Source organism: Rhodamnia argentea, chromosome 5 (genome assembly GCF_020921035.1).
Source record: "Rhodamnia argentea isolate NSW1041297 chromosome 5, ASM2092103v1, whole genome shotgun sequence".
NCBI classification, from domain to species: domain Eukaryota; kingdom Viridiplantae; phylum Streptophyta; class Magnoliopsida; order Myrtales; family Myrtaceae; genus Rhodamnia; species Rhodamnia argentea.
Window position 1 is genome coordinate 2,708,833 of NC_063154.1, and position 22,756 is coordinate 2,731,588.

Sequence of the window (22,756 nt, forward strand, 5' to 3'; positions counted from 1 at the left end):
ATTGATGCGATCTGGTTAGCGTCTTAAAAAGTTTCGTAAAGGATCGGGCATTGCACCAAGCACCAGCCGACATCAATGGCAGTGTCGTCCTCGTGGTCAGTGAATGCCCTGCTTCTACGAAGTTGCCCATTGCTCAACCTCCATTCTAGACTAGCCTTAATTGCTTTCTTGCTTCTTCTCTTTGGGCCCATAAGTATTCAATGCAATAAAAACAGGTCAAAATTGGTTGAGAATGCAAGCCCACCGTTCAAGTGCAGTCCAACCCTCTAAGCATCGCTCACATACCTTGCGTTCACTCCGTGATCGGCAAAACGAGGCATGCACAACATCGGCACTCCTTCACTTATGCTTTCCACAGTTGAGTTCCAACCCCCGTGTGTCCAAAATGCTCCCACAGCAGGATGAGCCAACACTTCCATTTGAGGTGCCCATTTCACCATCTTCCCTCTCCCTTCTAGGGCCTCGAGGAAGTGGCTCGTTGACTTCTCTAGCCACTCCGGATCGCGGACCGACCTTGGCCAGACCACTCACAAGAAGGGCTGGTCCGAGTCGGCTAGGCCTAGCTCGATCTCCGAGATTTCTGCCTCGCTCACGACCGCCACGCTCCCAAAGCTCATATAGATCACGGACTTGAGTGGCTGCCCGTCTAGCCAGGAGATGCAGCTTCTGTCTTCTGCTGTTAAGCTGCTCGATGAAGATGTCAGGCAGCATTTGTGGAATGGACCGATCAGAAAAACCGGGACCGACAAAACTTCCTGAGCCAACGTGAGAGCAGGGTGCTCGAGCTCTTCGAACGTGTTGCAGATGACCCCGGAAGAGCTCTTGATTACCTTAGTCAGGTTATCAAATAATCGGAACATCATCTGGGACTTGATTACAGGGATGTCTCGCACTAGTAACGGTGGAAACTCCATGACCTCTTCGGATTGTGAACCTGGTACCCTTAAACTGCATATTTGATTGTCCATTTCTAGTCAGGAATCAGGATGATAAGATAAGATATGAAATTAAAAAATTTAACCATATCGTATTCACTATTAATCAATATACTTTTAATGTCGAATCAGGATAAACTAGGACAGAAATAAAATATTGGGTCGAACTCTTCTTTGATGTCAAGGTAAAAGTTAGAAATAATCATCGACTCTCGAGAAAGGATAAAAGAATGGAACCTATTCTGAGACATACAATGCATTCCAGACGTATGATTATTACGCTTCAACCGGATTATTCTATTCCACCTCTTAGAAAGAAAAGAACTTAAATATAAATTCTTAATATTAATAGCATGGCGATACATTTATACAAAAATTTTATCCCAAACACGCGCAATAGAACTGTAGACAGTCAAGTGAAATCCAATAAACGAAAATGGACAGACTTTTTTACTCGGTAGAGCATAAATCTAAAAAAAATTGAAAAAAGGCCCATTCAAGAACAAGAAAATGACATCATGATTTGGATTAGATCCATCAACAAAGTGAATCGCCGTAATAAAGCCAAATATATTCATATCTCATCCTATTCATTCCAGATTAAACTTCAATATAAACCATAACATAACGAAAGAAAAATTTTTGCTCTCTTTTTGTTTTCATATACGCGTTTGCAATTTTCGTAAAATTTTACCCTGAACTAAAAAACTACAAAAAGAGTCATAATAAAACTTCAAAATATTCTAAAGATACATAAGAGCGAGATGGAGATGTTAGTGGTTTTAAATTTTTATTTTTTATGGAGATGCAATGGACTGGAAGGCGAAATGAGGCTGGTAGCACGAATCTGGGTGCATTGAAGTTGGGGTCGAGGTTGGTAAAATACGGTCATGTAGACTATGAAGTCTATTCATGTATTTCACAAGAGATGCCATGAATAGACAGCACAATACGAATCATTCATCGGTTCAGACACATCTTGAATCAAATTCGTCACCAGAAGATGACCTTGGATGTTAGAAAAAGGACATGCCATAGTTCATTTTTATTTTATAAGAGCATACTACATCCTCTCTATGCATCATAGATAACAAAACCCTGACTAGACTCACACACAGACTTTCATAAGTCTCGCACTGGGATGTTCTCCTCTTTATTTTATGCGCTATAAAGCCGTAGTATCTCCATCGCTCCGATGCAGAACCTCTCAACCGGTGATCGGAATGGGCTTCACGTCGGGCCTCACTGCCGCCGCCTTGGGCACAACCACCGTGAGGACGCCGTTCTCCATGGTCGCCTTCACCTGATCGACCCTCACGTCCTCAGGCAGGCGGAACCTCCTCGAGAACCGCCCGCTCCCCCTCTCCAACCTGTGCCACGTGTCCGTGACCTCCTCCTTCTCCCTCCTCCGCTCCCCGCTGATGCTCAGCACCCTCCCTTCCTCGACCTCCACTCTCACCTCGTCCTTCCTCATCCCCGGCAGGTCCGCCTGGAACACGTGGGCCTCCGGCGTCTCCCTCCAGTCGATCCGCACGCTCGCGAACTGCGCGACCTCCCTCGACACGTCCGACCGGGGCACCGACAGGGCGGTCGACGGCGTGATCGACAAGTCCAGGAAGGGGTCCCAGATGTCGAGGGAGAAAGGATCGAAGACGCTCGTCCTTCGTCCGCCGAAGAAATCGCTCGGGATCAGCGACATTGTAGGAGTAGGTGTTTGATGAAGTGAAATGACTACTCGAGTGATTTACTGAGCTGTCGTTCCAATGGTGTTCAGGTTGAGGGAGAGGTATTTATAGGCGGTGGCGTAGTGTCTGGTGAGTTCGTGATGCTTACAGAGAAGAGAGAGAGAGCGCGCGCCATGGAAGTATCTGGGGAAAGTACACGTCCACGAGGCTGAAGACGAGTGGAGATGCTTCTCGGGGACGGAACCGGGAGAGGCGGCATAGCATTATAGCAATCAGCTTACACACGCGTGGTTTTTCCCTATATTTTTTAGAGACATGTTCATTAGAAATATTAAACCTTATCACAAAAATGTAATTGAATCTTTAAGCATGTAAAAATTACAATCGAATTCTAAAATTTATTAAATTGATTCAATCGAGTCCTTCTATTAATACGCGTCAATTTGTCTAACAAAAAATACTGATACGATATTTTTAAATTAATTTCTTTATCTTACGTGACATTTTTAATTATTTTAATTTTTGAAATCTTGTTTAAATAAAATTAAAAACTTAAAAAAAGCTATAAAAAAAGGGCAGGGCCTTGCCGCCACTGCTGCCCATTGCCGGAGGGGCCAGCAGAGGTCACTAGCCCCGAGCAAAGGTCGGTGAGGCTCGCTAGGCCCGTTCAAGGCCTCGCCTAGATTTGGTTTGAACCTCATACGATTTTTAGCTTTTGCGTGTCTTTGCTTGCCAAATAGGGAGTCAATGAGGAATGGAGAAGTGGCGAGAGGCTGAGAAGAGGATTAATGTTGGTGGGTTTTGCATTGTCAGTGATAGATTGAGGCTCTGTTACAGCTCTGGGTTGCACCTGTTTCATCTTCTTCTCCACTATCATCGTCTTCTTTGGCATCTGCTCCTTGCTCTACTGCAAATCTAGGCGAGGCCTGGTCAGCCCTCGCTCGGGGCCAACCACCTCCGCCGGCCCCTCTGACGATGGGAGTGGCGGCAGTATGGCCCTGCCCCCCTTTTTTTTGTCAGTTTTGTTTCTTTTTTCAAACAAATATTTAGCTTTTAATGTTTTTAGTGTAATTTAAATAATATTTCAAAAATAAAATAATTGGAAATGCCACATAGAATAAGAAAATTAATTTAAAAATGTCACGTCAATATTTTTCGTTACATAAATTGATATTGTTAACAGAGGGACTTGATTAAATCAATTTGACAAGTTTTAGCACTTGATTGCACTTTTTACAAATTTTAGGACTCAATTGCACTTTCGTGATAAGTTTTAGGACTTCTAATGAACATTTTCTTATTTTCTAAGACATTTATTTATAACAGGCCATGCTAGAATGATCGTACCATCAACTAACGGAGAAATGCTGGCCATAGATTTGCAGTGTGAGATTTTGGGGAAAAGTGATAAATTCTTATTGCCATGCATATTACAATTGAGTGTAGCGTCATGATTTAATCATCATTTTCCAAAAAGGTACAATACCATCCTCTTATCTTTTTCCTATTTGGAAAGCGTGTAATATAGTTCCTTCTATGATGGGTAATTTTTTTAGCACCTCCACTATTTTTTTTGCCAAATACAGATTTTCATGTTAATGGAATAGCTTTTCTGCATTGTTCATCTCTTAAAGAACAACTTATTTACGAAAAAATTAATATATATTTACACCTTTTTCTTTATTACGACCTATCATGTTAATTTTTTTTATCATTTTTTATTTGTCAATATAGTCTACTATGTTATAATAGATATTTCTATACTGTGCAACTCTTCCCCAGCTTTCATTTAACACAAATTCTATATGTATTTATATGATTGGTGTATTAAATTTGGGCTATCATGTTAAAAAATTTGGTGTCGATTTGTTAATATCATTTATTTATGAAATGCGACAAACTTTTTTGCCTTAAACGATCTCCAAATAACTTTCCAAACATAACATTATAGAAATCTACGATTATTTCACCTTTTGTTATACTTGCTATTGAACTATACGCAGTCATGCATGAAAACCCTCTCACGATTTTCTTTTCCCTCTCTATGATGGATATGTTTATTATACCTATTTATTTGTAAACTGTTATATAATTCTTTGTGATGATGGATTTTTCTATTGATCTCTAATACTAATTAGTTATTGAAAATGATATCGATCAAAATAATTATTAATTTTCTCACATATGATTAAGATAGGGTTGATTCTCAAATCTCTCGAGAAACCATTCGTAAGAAGCAGTTGAATCTCTAAATAGTAAATCTCAACTGTTCATTGAGAAATTATTTAGATTTTGCATGTTATAATACCTTGTATTTAAAAAGTTTTAAATATATTGTAATCATGCCAATTCATTCCTAGCTTTTTTTTTTTTGTTAATTCAATCTTAACTCTTTTGCATTTGTATCAATTTAATCCATCCAACTAATGTTGACCGGTTGACGCCGACGTGGTAATTTTTAATAATTTTTCAATTCTACATAGAATGAGTTGTCCCAAACTCGAACCCGAAACTAGTAGGATGGAGTAAATAATTTCTTTGTTAAAATATGTAACAAAAATCCCTTCCCAAATAGTGTTTTTTTTTCTTTTTTTCTTCTCTTTCTTCCTCCAACTGATTGTCTCACCGTCACTAGGAGAGGTTGGGCTCTCCCGACCATGGCTAGGTTCGCCGGTGGCGAGCGAGTCACCCTCACCTCTAGTCGATCGCCGGATCCGGAGGAAGAAGGAGAACGAAAAAAAAAATATATTAATAAAATTTTCACGTTAGTGCTAGCCGGCCAAAGTTGATTGGATGGACTGAATTGACACACATACAAAAATTTTGGGATTCAATTGGTAAAAGAAATGTTTATGACTGAATTAGCATAATTGCAACGATTTTTTTTTTTTTTTTTTTTGTAATTTTCCCTCCAAATTAGAATAGCGTACATTTTGATTATAGTGATTTACGATCGAAGGAGAGATCTTGGATGGACCACAAAAAAATGCCACTTGGAATAGTCATCCGAATCGTTTGTATCCCCATGAACATGGACTTTACCACATTTACAAGTGTCGTTGGTAAATAATCAATGAACAGGAAGAATAGAATTAGACTTTAAGAAGTGAACTCACTTTCTTTAAGAAATTATTTGCCCCACAACGTTGCTAATAATTACTGGAAAAATCCTAAGAATACAACAAACTCTCAAACGAGAATATCAGACAGCAATTATGGTACTTCTCCATGAACTCTCAAAGAGAAACAATTAAAAAGAAAGCTATATTTTTTCTATAAAGAAACGAAAATGGAAGAAAGTGAAAAATAATAAACAGAAACGTTGAATACGGATACAACAGGTTGTAAGAGCGCATGAACAAACACAACCTTAAATTAACAATATCTGACATTAACTAACAAAAAATAGTGATCGTTGAGATGTGCCACTTAGCCCATTGTCTTCATTCGCAAGAATGAAAGACTTCCACACTCATACATTAACCCACGCACCCCCATTTATTCAGCGTGGACCAAGGCACTTCCAAATTTATTTGATCATCAAACACCATATTCTAAATGACACTGGGTTTTGAAATGACACTAGGATACGTCATTGCTCACGTTATTCCATGATTTCTTTCTTATGCTGGAAATAAGATCAATCTACCCTTCCTGTCCATTTGGGAATCTTGTATCATGTCTAAACAGCCTCAAAGCCAACTTCTCTTGATCTAGAGTGCCTAAAATATGTTCATGACGTCTCTCCAAATAGGTGACTGTCAACTAAACCTAATAATGGTTTCCTGATTTTCTAGGACCGAGCCGGCTCCAACCTTATATTGTATCTGGCATGATCAGCAAGACCCGTTGTATAAACCCAACTTGTGAAATCCATATGAAGAAAGAAAATCAAAGCTTCTGTATACATCCCAAAAAAACCTCCCTCCATCGACGAAAGAGCGACCTGAGAAACAAAGTCCACGATGAGCCAAGGAAACAACCACCGGCTGATCCTCGTCCCTCTACCGTTCCAAGGCCACATAAACCCGATGCTCCAGCCGGGTTGGATCCTATACGCCCGGGGCTTCTCCATCACCATCCTCCACACCGACTTCAACGCCCCAGATCCGTCCTCCCACCCTCACTTCGCCTTCCGATCCATCGCCGACGGCCTCGACCAACCGGAGGCCTCCGCGTCGGACATCCCTGGCCTCATCTCACTCCTCAACGCCTAGTGCGCGAGCCCCTTCGAGGAATGCCTACGGGAAATAATGATGTCGCTGCAGGGTGGTGATGTGGTGCCCGTCGCGGGCTTGATATCTGATTCGTTGTTCAACTTTACTTGCGGTGTGGTCGAGAGGTTGAAGGTCCGAGCGTTAATGTTGCGGACCAGCGGCGCAGCGTCGCTTTATGTTTCCACCATATATCCAATTCTCAAGGAAAAAGGATACGTTGCAATGCAGGGTAAGCTTTTCTGGTGTTCCATGGTGTGTGTTAGTTTTTGCTTCTCTTTCCTCAGTTCACGAGTTCTGATTGCCGTGTGTTTGGTAAGCTTTCCTGGTGTTGCAAGGTGAACTTAGGTCCAGAAAAAAGGTAAAATAAACGAAGAAAAATTAAAAAAATTATTAAAATAGTATTAAAATTTGTTCACATGAGCGCCAATCGTTCTACATAGCACAGTTGGCGTACACAGAAGTGATTTTGGGAAAAAAATTAGACGGATGGACTGAGTTGGTACAATGCAAAAATTTTAGTACCGGACTGGCATAATTGCAATAGATTTAAGACTTTTCTAATAATTTTTCCTCTTTACAATAGAGAAGTTAGAAATCACCCCAGCCATGTGTTGCTTTGCAGCGTCCTGATCGGAAGAATCTGTCTAGTGCTTTAATTCTTATATTTAGTGTCACAATTTAATAAATTGCCTAATAAACACTTAAAATTCTTGTCTACATCAAAAAGCTATTCACAGGAAAATCTACTGATTTTATTGGTGAGTAATCATAGGTGCACTTTATACAAATCCGTGCAATGTATGTGTATGTCAGTAGTTTTCAGTATAAGATTTTCTGAGCGAATCTGGATGTCAAGATCCATAATATTGCTTGCTTCTCCGTGCTTAGTAAAATTCTTTTTCTCGTAAAAGCATGGTTTATTGCACTCTTGAGTGTATCAGGTTCCCGATCGCAAGAGGCAGTGAAGGAGTTTCCACCGTTACTAGTTGGAGATATCCCGGCGGGCGACCCAAAGGAACCCGAGGTGGTGTTCCGGTTAATGGATAACCTGATCAAGACAATCAAGAACTCTTGCGGCGTCATCTTGAACACTTTCGAAGAGCTCAAATACCAAAATCTCGATTCGCTCCGGGAAGTTTTGTCGGTCCCCTTTTTCCCGATCGGTCCATCCCACAAACACTGCGCGACATCTTCCTCGAGCAGCTTACTAGCAGAGGATAGAAGCTGCATCTCCTGGCTAGACGAACAGCCACCCAGGTCCGTGATCTACGTGAGCTTCGGGAGCATCGTGGCCACGAGCGAGGCAGAAACCTTGGAGATCACGCTAGGCCTAGCAAGCTCGGAGCAGCCCTTTCTGTGGGTGGTCCGGCCTGGGTCGGCCCACAATCCGGAGTGGCTAGAGAAGTCGCCTAGCCGCTTCCTCGAGGCATTGAAAGGGAGAGGGAAGATGGTGAAATGGGCACCTCAAACGGAGGTGCTGGCTCATCCTGCCGTGGGAGCATTTTGGACGCACAATGGTTGGAACTCAACTTTGGAAAGCATAAGTGAAGGAGTGCCGATGTTGTGCATGCCTCGTTTTGCCGATCAAGGAGTGAACGCAAGGTATGTGAGCGATGTTTGGAGGGTTGGACTGCACTTGAATGGTGGGCTTGAGAGAGAGAACATTGCAAGGGCCATCAAGAGGCTGTTGGTGGAGAGAGAAGGAGAAGAAATGCGATAGAGGGCATTGGTTTTGAAGGAGAAGGCCAGGGTCTGCTTGAGACAAGGCGGGTCTTCACACCAAGCCTTGGATGCTTTGGTCACACACATATTGTCTTGTAAATAATCATATGTTGTCCGAGCTTAATCATGATCGCATCATACTCAGAGTGGTTCCGTTTACGAATAAATAATAGATTGGTCGTTCACGTTTTAAATAAATTGACATACTAGAATGATTAATTATGGTTGCATTTCCAAATCTGCCCACAATTTTTTCCATCTAAGAAAAAATCACCAATTTTTACTTATCAAATATACCCCGTTAGCCCACTGCCCAAAAAACGCCGTTAGTTATCTCTAATTTTCATATCCTAGAATGATTTCATTTTGGAGAGTTTTTCTATTGGGGTGGATTTGTTATCCACTTAAAAATGCCACGTCGGTCCGTAACTATCACTCCGTTACTTTGCTAATGTGAAATTTTTTATCAATAAGGAAATGTCACATCAAGTTGGGATTGAATCAAGGAGTAGATTCAAGAATGTATTGAAAATTTGTGACTTTATTTTGAAGACAAAACGAAATTCTTGGGCAGATTTGGGACTATACCTAAAGTTTGGGGTTCTTTTTGAGACAAGAAAAGAATTAGGGGTAGATTTGCTGCTGGACCTAGAGTTGGAGGTTTTTTCTGAGAAAACTGAAAAAATTTGAGATAGATTTGGGGCTGGAACTAAAGTTTGACATTTTTTAGGGAATTAGGCCAGCAGAAGACAGAAGAGTGCCTCAAATATGTTCATGACGTCTCTTGCAATAGGTGATGGTCAACTAAACATAATATTAGTGTCGTGGATTTCTAGGACCTATCCGACTCGAACCCTTTAACATTTGGCATGATCAGCAAGACTTGGTGTATAAACCCAACTTGTGGAGGCCATATGAAGAAACAAAATCAAAGCTTCCGTATACATCTCAAGAAAATCTCCCTCCATCGACGAAAGAGCGACCCGAGAAACAGAGTCCATGATGAACCAAAGAAACAACCACCGTCTGATCCTCTTCCCTCTACCGTTCCCTAGACGGCAAGAGCAGATTGATCTTATTTCTAGCATAAAAAAAATCATATGACATGGTTACTTACGTGAGTAATGACGTTCCCCAGAATAATTTAGCATATGGTGTTAGGATCAACAACTATATGACACTTGTAAATGTGGTAAAATCCATGTTCAAAGGGATGAAAACGATACGGATATTTATTCCAAGTGGCATTTTTCGTGTGATCCATCCAGGTATCTTTCCCTCGATCATAAATCATTATAATCAATGTGTACATCATTCTAATTTGGATACAGAGTGTTATAACGCGCAAAAACCAAAAAAATTTCAATTAACAATTGGGATTTATTATTTAGCGATTTAATAGCTTTGAAGAACGGTTTCTTGAGAGATTGTAGAATCAAACATATTTTGTGTGTATAACTATGTATTAGCGGTCATGTTTTTGTAGTCCGATGACTTGTTACGAAATCTAAACGATTTTTCACTAGGGCGTTTGGTGCTTATGGCCTATGAACTTGTAATTGATGGATGGAGAACTCAAGAATCGTGTTTGATTTTTTTTCCCTTTGCACGTTATAGGGTTAGGATGAAATAATTGTAGATTTTTACACTTTTATAAGCACGTGGAAGATGGAAATGGGTTTGTATTTATTAGAATGCACGTGTGAATTATGTTAAAAAAGTCCCACATCGAAAAATTAATGTGGTCTTGAGCAGTTAAGATATCCTAGTTGGCCCACAGCTCATTGGCTTAAACTTTTGAGTGAAGGTTGGTCCAATTAGATATATTTACAGGTTTGACTTAGGCTCCGTCTGGCAATCTTTTCGGGTGAAGGTATTGGCGTGAACCGGACAATACATGACAAGATTAATTACTATTTTTGACTAGAATTCTTAGTAAATATGTGATTGCCCATATATTTTGTCGATAAAATGACACAAACAGTCCATAAATATTAGTCCAATGTGCAATTCATTCTTTGATTTTTACCCTAATATGTAATGTGGCCCCTCAACTTTTAATTTGTTGAATGCGATTTTTGGACTTCCATTATATGTTCAATGTAGTTGCGGAACTTTATGGAAATGTTCAACTCTAAACATTTTCCATATAATTCGGGGACTACATTGAATATGTACTAAAAGTCCAAGGATCGTATCGAATAAATTAATAATTCAGGGACCACATTGCACATTGGACTAAAATTCAAGGATTATATTGAATAAATTAAAAGTTTAGGGACCACATTGCACATCAAGCTAAAATTTAGAAACCATTTGTATTATTGTCCATAAATTGTTCTCTGGCTACCACATTGCATACCCTATACGAAAGAAATTTATGAAACACTGAATTCATGTGATATGCTCCCAACCAAACTCATTCTTATATATATTATAGAAAAGGCATGGGTTGAGTCATATTATCTAGTTTATATGTACTTAATTTAGTTTCGGTCCCTCAAAGGATCATGGAAAACCCAGTTGATTAAATGGAATCTCATTGTGTTTAGCCGGAAATGGCCTACGACGAGAGATCTTTAACCGAAGATTGGGGTCTTTGACTTTTAAAATAAATCGGGTTCTATGGAGATTCGGACAGGAAGTAATTGATAACGGCTAAGACAACGACTAAATCAGTAAAGGAAATAAAGAATGGTAAACACGAATAAAAAATTGATAGAGTAAATTACAGGAAAATCTGATAAGTGTTATTTATCGCAAATCCTTTACAAAAGTTCTTCTCCAACTATTTATAGTTGGACACAGGCGCCCGTTTGAAAATAATTAAATATTTTAATTCTTTTGAATCGGTTAGTGAGCAAGTTTCTTTGGATTTTGTATGACCCTATCAACCGCTCCTATTTCCCAGATACTTAAGGGAACAATCTGTTGTGCTAAAAGCTCAATTCCATTCCCGCGGGAAAAATATTCAGTGGTTTGTTACCACGACGTCAGTTGCTGACGTGACGTATATTCGTTTTCCATATCCACTTACAAATTGACACGTCTCTTAAAATAGATTTTAAATTTCTTCCTCCATCATCGTCCTCTTTCTCTGCCTTCTTTTTTTTTTTTTTTTCCCTTTGCCCATGGCTATCCTCTCGACCTTGGACGATTCACCATGGCTCTCTAGATCTAGCTTTCCATGGCTGTCGATGTCGCTCGTCCGTGGACGCTGCTGCTTGTCCAGATTCAATCGTCAACGCGAGCTTGCTCCGTCGCAGCTGCAATTTTTTCCGCTTGTTTCACATTGAATCCACAACTTTTAACGCTTTCTCTCAAGTTGACCTCTAACAACGGTTGCCGTGGCTAGGGCTGACGGTGGTCTATGACGTCAGGTTATTTGTTTCTAATTATCTAGATTTTATTATATTGTGGAGAATTAGGAATTTAATCCGAAAAATGTCGGAGTATATGTCCTGATTGTCGCAATCTTTAATTTGCATATTTGAACGGATTATATGTGGATTGTGATTAATTCAAATCTTTGGCGGGTGTGATTGCATGTTTTGAAATTTAATAGACTTAATCATACATATTAGATTGCATTTTAGAATAATTTGCATCTAGATTAGATAATTGCATCGTAGAATAGAATGCATTTTAGATAATATGGTACAATAATTGCTGCATTTTTAGAGTTCAATTGCATGTTTAGGCTATATTTGCATATTAAAATTAACCTACTTATTATAGGGTAAGTTTAGGTTTGATTTATACATAATCTAGGCTAAATAATGTAATTCCTAGATTGCATTTTAGGTTGCATTACATTTAGAGTCGCATGTTTAGGTCATTTAATTAATTCGTACATCATGTAAACGATTTAACTAGACCATAACATAGTTTGCACTTTATTTTAAATTTAATTACATGCCATCTAGGTAAGTCATGTAGTTAATTAAATTAATTTCATATGCATTAGCTTAAGATAGCTTGCATTTAATTAATTCATTGCATTTAGAATAAAATTCATCCATTGCGTATAGGTTAGTAGTTTTCCTTTAAAAAGCGAAAATCATAGAGAGAGAATAAATTGTGTGATGTGTGATGTATGACTCTTGCAATTATTTGATACGTCTTGGGTGTTTAATTTAATTGATTGTGCATCCGCATGATAACCTATGTTGGTGACTTAATTTAAAATCAATTCACGCTGCCTGCTAAACATTTTTAATGGTACCAAACGGGCGTTAGATAAATGTAATGTAACCAAGCATTCGTCTCATAATCTCTAGTTCATATGAATAAAATTGTTCTCCTACTATTTTATCTAAATATCTAATCGACCTACCGTAAACGGTTAATAGCGACTCCGATTGAATCGATTTGTATGTTGCCGGATATAAACCTAAGTTGTGATTTGGTATGAATTTAGAAGAGTCCAAATCAGGCTAATTAAATAATTAGATTAGTAATCCACTAGTAAGATTGGGAGATTTTAGGTCAAGACAGTATTGCCATTCTAAAGCCATGTATAACTCATTTATTAAACATAGCTAATCTATTTAATGACTCGGCCCATCAAATATTGGTTATGAAATGAGTCTATGACCCATTTTGACAGGTCTAGTCTTGCCAAATTGCCACAAGTAAAGCCGATGAGCATTTCATGGCTGATGGTGATCAATGAGGACACATGAAGCGACTCTTGAGGGCCTAACAGGGAAAAGTGATACCAATAGATAAAATAAGTCGTTTTAATTGAGAAGTTACGAATATAGCTCTCGTCGGCCGGTCCACTAAAGAGACAACCTCACCTAGGAGGATGTTCGCAGTGGACATGCTATTTTCAAACAATGTGCCTGATTTCTAGATGCGGAAAATGCAACAAAGAATGCGAACGTGAATTTATGCCCCATTGCTGTTTTGTTTAGTGTGGGGATGAATTCGATCCCTAAAATTTTTAAATGCAAGAAAGATTATTTGGGTGAAAATTTAGGTGTCAACTGACGGTCCAGACTGAATCTACAATATACACTAGTTTCATGGATACTTTGCTCAGAATTGAAAATTTGATCACCAGCTAGAGTTAATAAGAATTTTTAGTTTGGAATTCGATTACTCCAATTAATAGGCTTACCGGATGACACTTTACATAGTTCTGAGCTTATAAAGTGATAAGACATCAATGTTGATATTCGCAAACCCTCAATAACACTTTTACTAATCATATCAAATGGAAATGTGCACATTCAAAATATAAGCTCTGATGCAAATGCTTAGAAAAGAGTGAAGGAACAAGACGTGTTTAAATGGATCTGATTACACGTGTCCTGTCGATTCAATCCAAAACCGAACGACTCTGATTATGACATGATCATAATTGAGCTCAGACAACATATGATTATGTAGAAGACAATATGTGATTCACCAAAGCATCCAAGGCTTGGTATGAAGACCCGCCTTGTCTCAAGCACGCACTGGCTTTCTCCTTCAAAACCAAAGTCCTCTCTCTCATTTCTTCTCCTTCTCTCTCCACTAACAGCCTCTTGATGGCCCTTGCAATGTTCTCTCTCTCAAGCCCACCATTCAAGTGCAGTCCAACCCTCCAAACATCGCTCACATACCTTGCGTTCACTCCTTGATCGGCAAAACAAGGCATGCACAACATTGGCACTCCTTCACTAATGCTTTCCAAAGTTGAGTTCCAACCACTGTGCGTCCAAAATGCTCCCACAGCAGGATGAGCCAACACCTCCGTTTGAGGTGCCCATTTCACCATCTTCCCTCTCCCTTTCAACGCCTCGAGGAAGCGGCTCGGCGACTTCTCTAGCCACTCCGGATCGTGGGCCGACCCAGGCCGGACCACCCACAAAAAGGGCTGCTCCGAGCATGCTAGACCTAGCGAAATCTCCAAGGTTTCTGTCTCGCTCACGGCCGCGATGCTCCCGAAGCTCACGTAGATCACGGACCTGGGCGGCTGTTCGTCTAGCCAGGAGATGCAACTTCTGTCCTCTGCTAGTAAGCTGCTCGAGGAAGATGCCCCGCAGCGTTTGTGGGATGGACCAATCGGGAAAAACGGGACCGCGAAAACTTCCTGGAGAGAAACGAGATTTTGGTGGTCGAGCTCTTCGAACGTGTTCAAGATGACGCCGCCAGAGTTATTGATTGTCTTGACCATGTCATCCAATATCCGGAAAATCGCCTCGGGTTTCTTTGGGTCTTCCGCCGGGATGTCTCCAACTAGTAACGGCGGAAACTCCTTCACTGCCTCTTGCGATCGAGAACCTGATACACTCAGAGTGCAATAAACCATGCTTTTATGAGAAAAAGCACGGAGAAGCAAGCAATATTATGGATGTTATACTGAAAACTACTGGCATAAACATACATTGCACGGATTTGTATAAAGTGCACCTATATTTTTTTTTTTTTTGGTCCAAAAAGTGCACCTATGATTACTCACCAATAAAATCAGTAGATTTTCCTGTGAATAGCTTTTTGATGTAGAGAAGAATTTTAAGTGTTTATTAGGCAATTTCTAAAATTGTAACGCTAGAGATGAGAATTAAAGCACCAGACAGATTCTTCCGATCATTACACTGCAGAGCAACGCATGGTTGGGGTAAGTTCTAGCTTCTCTATTGTAAAGACACATTATGGGAAAATCATGGGAAAAGTCCTAAACCTATTGTAATTGTGCTAATTTGATACTAAACCTATTACATTTGTGCCAATTCAATCCATCTGTCCAATTTTTGCCCGAAATCACTAACGTGTATGCCGACCGTGTCATGTAGGACGACCGGCATTGACGTGGAAAAATTTTAATACTATCTTAATAATAATTTTTTATTTTATTTTACCTTTTTTTTTTCTGGACTTAAGGTCGCCTTCGCCCAGTGCCGACCCTAGGCCAGGAAAAAACTAAAAAAAGTAAAGAAAATACAAAAAGAAAAAATTATAAGAATATTCAAAATATTATTAAAATTTGTTCAAGATAGCGTCGGTAGTCCTTCATGGCACGCAGGCGTACACGTCAACGATTTCCAGCCAAAATCAATTGGCAAAATTTTAAAAGATTTAGAACTGAATTGACAATAAAAAAAAAGTTTAGGATAAATGGACACAATTGCAATATGTCTAAGAATTTTTTTTTTTTTTTGTAATTTTTTCTGGAACGCTAAACATTCTGGGCAAAACAACATAGACATTAATAAACACTAAGGATCCTCGAGTCTCAACGAGTCATTTTGCAATTATTCTGAAATTTTGAAATAGCATTCTATGGCAGAATGTTGCTATTTTTTTTATGAGTCCACAACATCAACTCGCCTGCGGTGAAAGAACATGTTATGGTTGCGCAATGAATAATGCAAAAATGATTCACTAAGATAGTATAAGTACAACATATCTTATCGTTTGATGAATCATGTTGTGCAAATCAGTCTTAGTACTCTAATACTTATAATAATATGACCCCAAAAAGCGAATCTGACCACCCAAGTCCATCTGCAAAAGCCCTTCATCGAAACTAGAGCTATGAAGGGGGAAAAAAATAGACGTTCTTGTTCATCCATACGGCAAAAAAGCTTACCATATACTGGAACGTATCCTTTTTCCTTGAAAATTGGATATATAGAGTAAACATAAAGTGACGCCGCACCACCGGTCCGCAACACTAGCGCACGGACCTTCAACCGCTCGGCCACGCCGCAAGTAAAGTTGAACATCGCATCAGATATCAAGCCCGCGACGGGTGCCGCCTCACCACCCTGCAGTGACATCACTATTTCCCGCAGGGATTCCTCAAAGGGGCTCGCGCACCGGGCGTTGAGGAGTGACATGAGGCCAGGGATGTCCGCTGCGGAGGCCTGCGGTTGGTTGAGGCCGTCGGCGATGGATCGGAAGGCGAAGTGAGGGTGGGAGGACGGATTTGGGGCGTTGAAGTCGGTGTGGAGGATGGTGATGGAGAAGCCCCGGGCGTAAAGGATCCGACCCAGTTGGAGCATTGGGTTTATGTGGCCTTGGAACGGTAGAGGGAAGAGGACCAGACGGTGGTTGTTTCTCTGGTTCATCTTGGACTATGTTCCAAGGGTCGCTCGCACGTTAATGGGGGGAGGCTGTCTTGAGATGCACACAGTAGCTTTTAATATCGCTTCACATGGTCTTTAACAAGTTGGGTTTAGAAAACAAGTCTAGTTGTTCATGCGAGTTATAATATAGGTCTTGCTGTGCGGACCGTCCACTTGACAGTGGACAGTCCAATTCCAGCCACAAATTGTTTTGTGGTTGGTGCATAACAATAAAAAAAGAAAAGAAAAGAAAAAAACTGTAACTTTTGATGATAAGCATAACATGGTCATACTGTCATGTATAATGTGACCGACAGCTAATTATTTTTCTTATAATGTAGGGCTCGATTTGAATCGGTCGTAGAGAATCGCGAAATCACTGTTTTGTTTTAGGGGAGCATCACATGTGTCAAGAGACATCATGAACTTATTTTAGGCACTCTAGGTCAAGAGAAGTTGGCTTTTTGAGGCAGGTTAGCTCTCATACAAGATTCCCAAGCAGACAGGAAGAGTAGATTGATCTTATCTCCAGCATAAAAAAGAAATCATGGAATATGATATGGTCACTAACGTAAGCAATGACGTAACCCAGTGTCATTTTTTAGCATATGGGTGTTTGATGGTCAACAACTACACGATGCTGGTTGTAAAACAAATTTGGAAGTGCCTTGGCTCATATAAAATAAATGGGAGTTCGTAGGCCAATAAGTAACTGGGGAAGTCTTTCATTCTTACCAATGAAGACAATGGGCTAAGTGGCACTAATCAACAATTAGTGTTTGTTTATTAATTTAAGGTTGTGTCTGTTCATGCCCTCTTGCCAGCAAAAGCAAATAATTATCGTAATCTTCCCGATCATTGATTATTTACCAACATAGGACACTTGCAAATGTGGTAAAACCCATGCTCAAAGGGATAAAAACGATTCGGATGATTATTCCAAGTCGCATTTTTTGTGTGGTCCATCCAGAGATCTCTCCCTTGATCATAAATTGCTATAATCAAAGTGTCCACACAATTCTAGTTTGGAGGGAACATTATAGAAAAAAAATCTTAAATTTCTTGTAATTGTGTCAATTCAGTCCTAAACCTTTTGCATTTATGTTAATTTAGTCCATGCGGCCAACTTCGGCCGACCGAGCATTGACGTGACAATTTTTACTATTTTTAAATTTATTTATTTATTTATTTATTTATTTATTTTTCTTTTTCTTCTCCTTCATCAGCGATCAGTCGGAGGAACCTCGTCGGCCACTATTAACACAAATGCAAAATGTTTAAGACCCTTCTTCCTCTAGTTAGTCGACGGGTCAGAGACTGGTCAGAGGGACCTCGTTGGCCACTATTAGCATAAATGAAAAAGGTTTAAGCTTGAATTGGCATGATTGCAATAAATTTATGATTTTTTTGATACAGGATGTTGTAACATGCAAAACCGAAATAATTCTCAATGGACAATAGAGAATTATTATTTTAGCGATTCAACTCGCTTCGAAGAACGGTTTCTCAAGAGATTGTAGAATCAACCCTATTTTAATCACATGTGAGAAAAATAATATTTATTTTGATCAATATCATATCTGGTAAATAATTAGTATTGGAGATCAATAGAAAAAACCATCATCACAAAAAATTATACAACAGTTCACAAATAAACAGATATCATAAACGTATCCATCATAGAGTGGGAAAAGAATATGTTTATAGGGTTTTATGCATGACTGCTTATAATTCAATGATAAGTATAACAAAAGTTAAAATAATCGTAGATTGGACAGTTATTTGGAGATCGTTTAAGGCAAAAAACTTTGACACATTTCATAAGTAAATGATATTAACAAATCGACACTAAGATTTTTTAATATGATAGCCCAAATTTAACACACAAATCATATATATAGTAGTCTAATTGACAAACAAAAGACGGTAAAATAGGTCATATTAAAGAAAATGGTGAAATTATATATGAAATTTGTGGTAAATAAGTTGTTCTCTAAGGGGAAAAAGACACTTTTGGGTCAAAAGTTGCGTATGAAAATCACTTTGGTACCAAAAGTTTCAATCGGATCTCTTAAGTACTAAGGATCACTTTTGTGCATCCGGCAATAATTTCCGACGAAAATAAATACGTGGCTTTTTCAATTAAATTTTAATGTAAAATGACATTTAAAAAAAAAAAAAAAAAAGAAGTCCACGTGGAAGCCACGTGGTGACGTGGACTTATACTCTTTAAAATAAATTAAAATAAATCAAATTTAAATTCAAAAATAAGCTAAAACCTAAATTTGTTTAAAACACAAAATTTATTCAAAATAAATTAAAAACAAGCCTTAAAAAGCTTAAAATTTTAAAAAAAAAAAAATTGGTGGAGGCAATGGACCAGACAATGAGGGTTGTCACCAGCCCTCACCACCTGCCACCCCACCCTCATCGGCCTTTGCCGGCGACCGTAAGTGGTGGTAGCGAGGGATTGCATAGCCCTCTTCGTCTGGTTCTGTAGACTTTTTTTTTTAAGTTTTTTTGTAAATTTTAAGCTAATTTTTCAATTTATTTTAAAAAATTTTGTATTTTATTTTATTTTTTTTGAATTTTTAGCTTTTTTATTTTTGTAAACTAATTAATTTTGTATTTTTACTTTTTTTAAATTTTTACTTTTTTTTTTATTGCTAATTAGACCTTGCGGAAGCCACGTCAGCTTGACTTATTAATAAAATAAAGCCACATCAAAATTTCGGCAGATCAAATCGTACTTTGTACTAAAATGATCCTTTTTTTTTTCAAAAACTTGGCACTAAAGTAATTTGATTGAAATTTTTGACATCGAAATGATTTCTGTACACAATTTTTGACATTAAAAGTGTCCTTTTGCCGTTCTTTAAGTGTTGAACGACGTAGATAAACTCTTCAATTTACATGAAAATCTGTATTTGAAAATTAAAAACTAGTGGACCTGCTAAAAAAATTACCCATCATAGACGGAACGATATTACACGCTTTATAAATAAATGTCTTAGAAAATAAATGGAAAAAGCCACACGTGTCGCGCGTGTAAGCTGATTGCTAAGCCGCCTCTCCCTGTTCCGTCCCCGAGATCGAGAAGCGTCTCCACTCGTCTTCAACCTCGTGGATGTGTACTTTCCCCAGACACTTCCATGGCTCTCTGTCTCTCTTCTCTGTAAGCATCACGAACTCACCAGACGCTACTCCACCGCCTATAAATACTTCTCCCTCAACCGGAAGCCCATTGCCATCGATCCCCATATTTCGGCTGAACGACGATATCGAACACCTACTCCCACAATGTCGCTGATACCGAGCGATTTCTTCGGCGGACGAAGGACGAGCGTCTTCGATCCTTTCTCCCTCGACGTCTGGGACCCCTTCCTGGACTTGTCGATCACGCCGTCGACCGCCCTTTCGGTGCCCCGGTCGGACGTGTCGAGGGAGGTCGCGCAGTTCGCGAGCGCGCGGATCGACTGGAGGGAGACGCCGGAGGCCCACGTGTTCCAGGCGGACCTGCCGGGGATGAGGAAGGACGAGGTGAGAGTGGAGGTCGAGGAAGGGAGGGTGCTGAGCATCAGCGGGGAGCGGAGGAGGGAGAAGGAGGAGGTCACGGACACGTGGCACAGGTTGGAGAGGGGGAGCGGGCGGTTCTCGAGGAGGTTCCGCCTGCCTGAGGGCGTGAGGGTCCATCAGGTGAAGGCGACCATGGAGAACGGCGTCCTCACGGTGGTTGTGCCCAAGGCGGCGGCAGTAAGGCCCGAAGTGAAGCCCATTCCGATCACCGGTTGAGACGTTTTGCGTGGGAGCGACGGAGATACTGCGGCTTTATAGCGCATAAAAAAAAGAGGAGAACATCCCAGCGCGAGCCTTATGAAAGTCTCTGTGCTTGAGTCTGGTCAGGGTTTTGTTACCTATGATGCATGCGAGGATGTAATGTACTCTTACAAAATAAAAATGAACTATGGCATGTCCTTTTTCTAACATCCGAGGTCATCTTCTGGTGGCGAATTTGATTCAAAACGTGTGAGAACCGATGAATGATTTGTATTGCGTTGTCCAATAATGGCATCTCTTGTGACATACATGAATAGACTTCTTGATTATTCTAATTTAGAATTCGATTGCTTGAGATTTCGAATATTTTGTAGAGGGCGTGGGATTTCTTTTATGATTGATGATTCAGATGGTGTCGGTCTTGAGTCTTCGGTCCTTACTTACTCTATCAAATAAGGGGCAACCTAAGTGTAATTATCAATATGGAGCACTAAATATATTAACCGTGGTATTTACTAGCCTTAGTAAATTGCTCTGAATTGTCTCTACCAATACATACCCAGAAACATCAGCAAGCTGAAACAATTGCCGAGGCTCGTATCTACCCCCTCAGTTAATTTCACGGATTGAGAGATCACAATCGCTAGTAACATGAAAATGAAATTTGCTATTGTAACGCGGGACTTAGAACTTATGATTGTGCTGGGAAACCTACCAGCCCATTTGAGGAGTTATTGATGTTGTTTTTTTTTTTTCCAAAGAAGTTATTGATGTTGGTTTGAATAGTTTAATGTGAGTAATTGTAATTATTAACTCGATAGAGCATTTACCAACTTCTTTATAATCCCAACGGCAAAATTTATTAGGACTTACAGATTGAGATTTTTTTTTTTTTTTTTGGTCCGATACAGATTGAGAACTTGATGTCCACGATAGCGCGCAAAATTGGAGTTTACTACCTCGAGGGAAAATTTGCCAATCTTTCGGAAAATTTATTGCCAAAGGGCGGATTAATCTTTTTGGTAGTTTTAAAGGCATAAGCTATAATAACTCCTTTCTAGATTGTCAAATGCGGCCGATAACTTATTATCGAGAAAATTTACCGAATCAGAATTTATTGTTGCATGGAAAATTCTACCGATGTTTTGAATACCAACCTAAAAAATGAAAGAGTTATTTCTAATTTGGGCTTCATTAATTATAATCATAATTATTAATTGACTTAATAAAGGGAAGGTATAAGGTTTTCTGTGTAGTTTAATATGACATTGGATAGTATAGGTTGAGTTAAAATTTTGTCTATAATGAGAGGATATGTTACAAGCTATATAAATAGAGTTTAAGTTTTTCTTTTAAATCCTAATGTTCACATAACCTCGCATAAAAGAGTCATTAGAAAGCAATACGTGACAAGTAATTTCATTGAAGTTAGTGTCTAAAGGGGCTATAGAGGAGAAGCTCTTGAGCATCGGTTCGTCGTAATTCTGCATAAAAAACGATGAATTCGAAATAAGGTGCGTAAATTCCTCTACTTTATAATTGTGGTTCGCATATCCAAACAAGATAATTTTGGGTCGTTACTTAAGATTAATAATTGCGGCTTACAAAAAAAAAAATCCAAGCGGCACCTTAGGGCACGCATAGCAACACTTTTGCTCTAGAAGTTGATTTATCTACTTTTGGAGAAAAGTAACTTTATTTTATTTCTTTAAGTGGCTCTAAAACTACTTCTGAAGTAAAAAAAAAAAAAGTTTTATAAGTAGAAAAATGAAGTTATGTAATCAAACAGGTTTCTACTTTAGAAGTTACGTTACCAAACGGATTTTTATTTTAAAAGCGTTGCCATGCGCGCTATTATATAGTTATTTATCCCGTGTCCAATAAAGGAGGACATTATTAATTCATGCCATATAGAAAACATACAAAAATGTGGCATGCTTTAGGCGAATGGCTGGCTGTCTGCAAAGTCCAACACACAGAGAGATCCAAGACAACCATCTCGTTCAGCGTGCGCAAATTTCAAAAATGCACCTCTGATTTTGTCTGGTGCAAGAATATATAAAACATTCAAGAAAATCAAACGGGCCCAATTGAGTGGGAACAATCGAAATCCGACCGGCCGGAGGTAGCCCCCACGGTTCGGTCAGAGTTCGGGGCCTTCCTCGTTGCCCGTGGCTCGGCACCGGCCCGATCGTGTCGATTTCGTAATTATTTTATCTTAGTCTACACTAGGCAATTTGAATATTTCAAAAGCAAATCCCCTCATAATTCTACTCCTGAAAAGTCAATCGGCCGTTGCCTTTTGCAGTCTCAAAACGGCTACTCACCTCCTCTCCTTTTCTGTTCTTTTTGTTTTTTGA

General features: G+C 39.3%; 4 protein-coding genes and 1 pseudogene across 4 annotated transcripts; 2 read left to right on the top strand and 3 right to left on the bottom strand.

Moving 5' to 3' along the window:
* Positions 1-278: 278 nt before the first annotated feature.
* LOC125315165 (UDP-glycosyltransferase 76C2-like) lies at positions 279-930 on the bottom strand. The gene has a single exon (XM_048279377.1). It carries the CDS (start codon positions 912-914, stop codon positions 528-530), a length of 387 nt encoding a protein of 128 aa, XP_048135334.1. The 5' UTR covers positions 915-930; the 3' UTR covers positions 279-527.
* A 1,048-nt stretch (positions 931-1,978) lies between these two features.
* Positions 1,979-22,717, bottom strand: LOC115743784 (17.3 kDa class I heat shock protein-like). Its single transcript, XM_030678750.2, has 3 exons — positions 22,714-22,717; positions 18,749-18,752; positions 1,979-2,669 (listed from the first exon to the last, which is right to left on the bottom strand). The coding sequence occupies exon 3, from the start codon at positions 2,632-2,634 to the stop codon at positions 2,143-2,145; it is 492 nt and encodes a 163-aa protein (XP_030534610.1). The 5' UTR covers positions 2,635-2,669; positions 18,749-18,752; positions 22,714-22,717; the 3' UTR covers positions 1,979-2,142.
* Positions 6,586-8,633, top strand: LOC115743810 (annotated as a pseudogene).
* Positions 13,949-16,671, bottom strand: LOC115743785 (UDP-glycosyltransferase 76F1-like). Its single transcript, XM_030678751.2, has 2 exons — positions 16,142-16,671; positions 13,949-14,832 (listed from the first exon to the last, which is right to left on the bottom strand). The coding sequence occupies exons 1-2, from the start codon at positions 16,620-16,622 to the stop codon at positions 13,949-13,951; spliced, it is 1,365 nt and encodes a 454-aa protein (XP_030534611.1). The 5' UTR covers positions 16,623-16,671.
* On the top strand, positions 19,901-20,462 carry LOC115743757 (17.5 kDa class I heat shock protein-like). Its single transcript, XM_030678694.2, has one exon. It carries the CDS (start codon positions 19,920-19,922, stop codon positions 20,409-20,411), a length of 492 nt encoding a protein of 163 aa, XP_030534554.1. The 5' UTR covers positions 19,901-19,919; the 3' UTR covers positions 20,412-20,462.
* Positions 22,718-22,756: the final 39 nt, after the last annotated feature.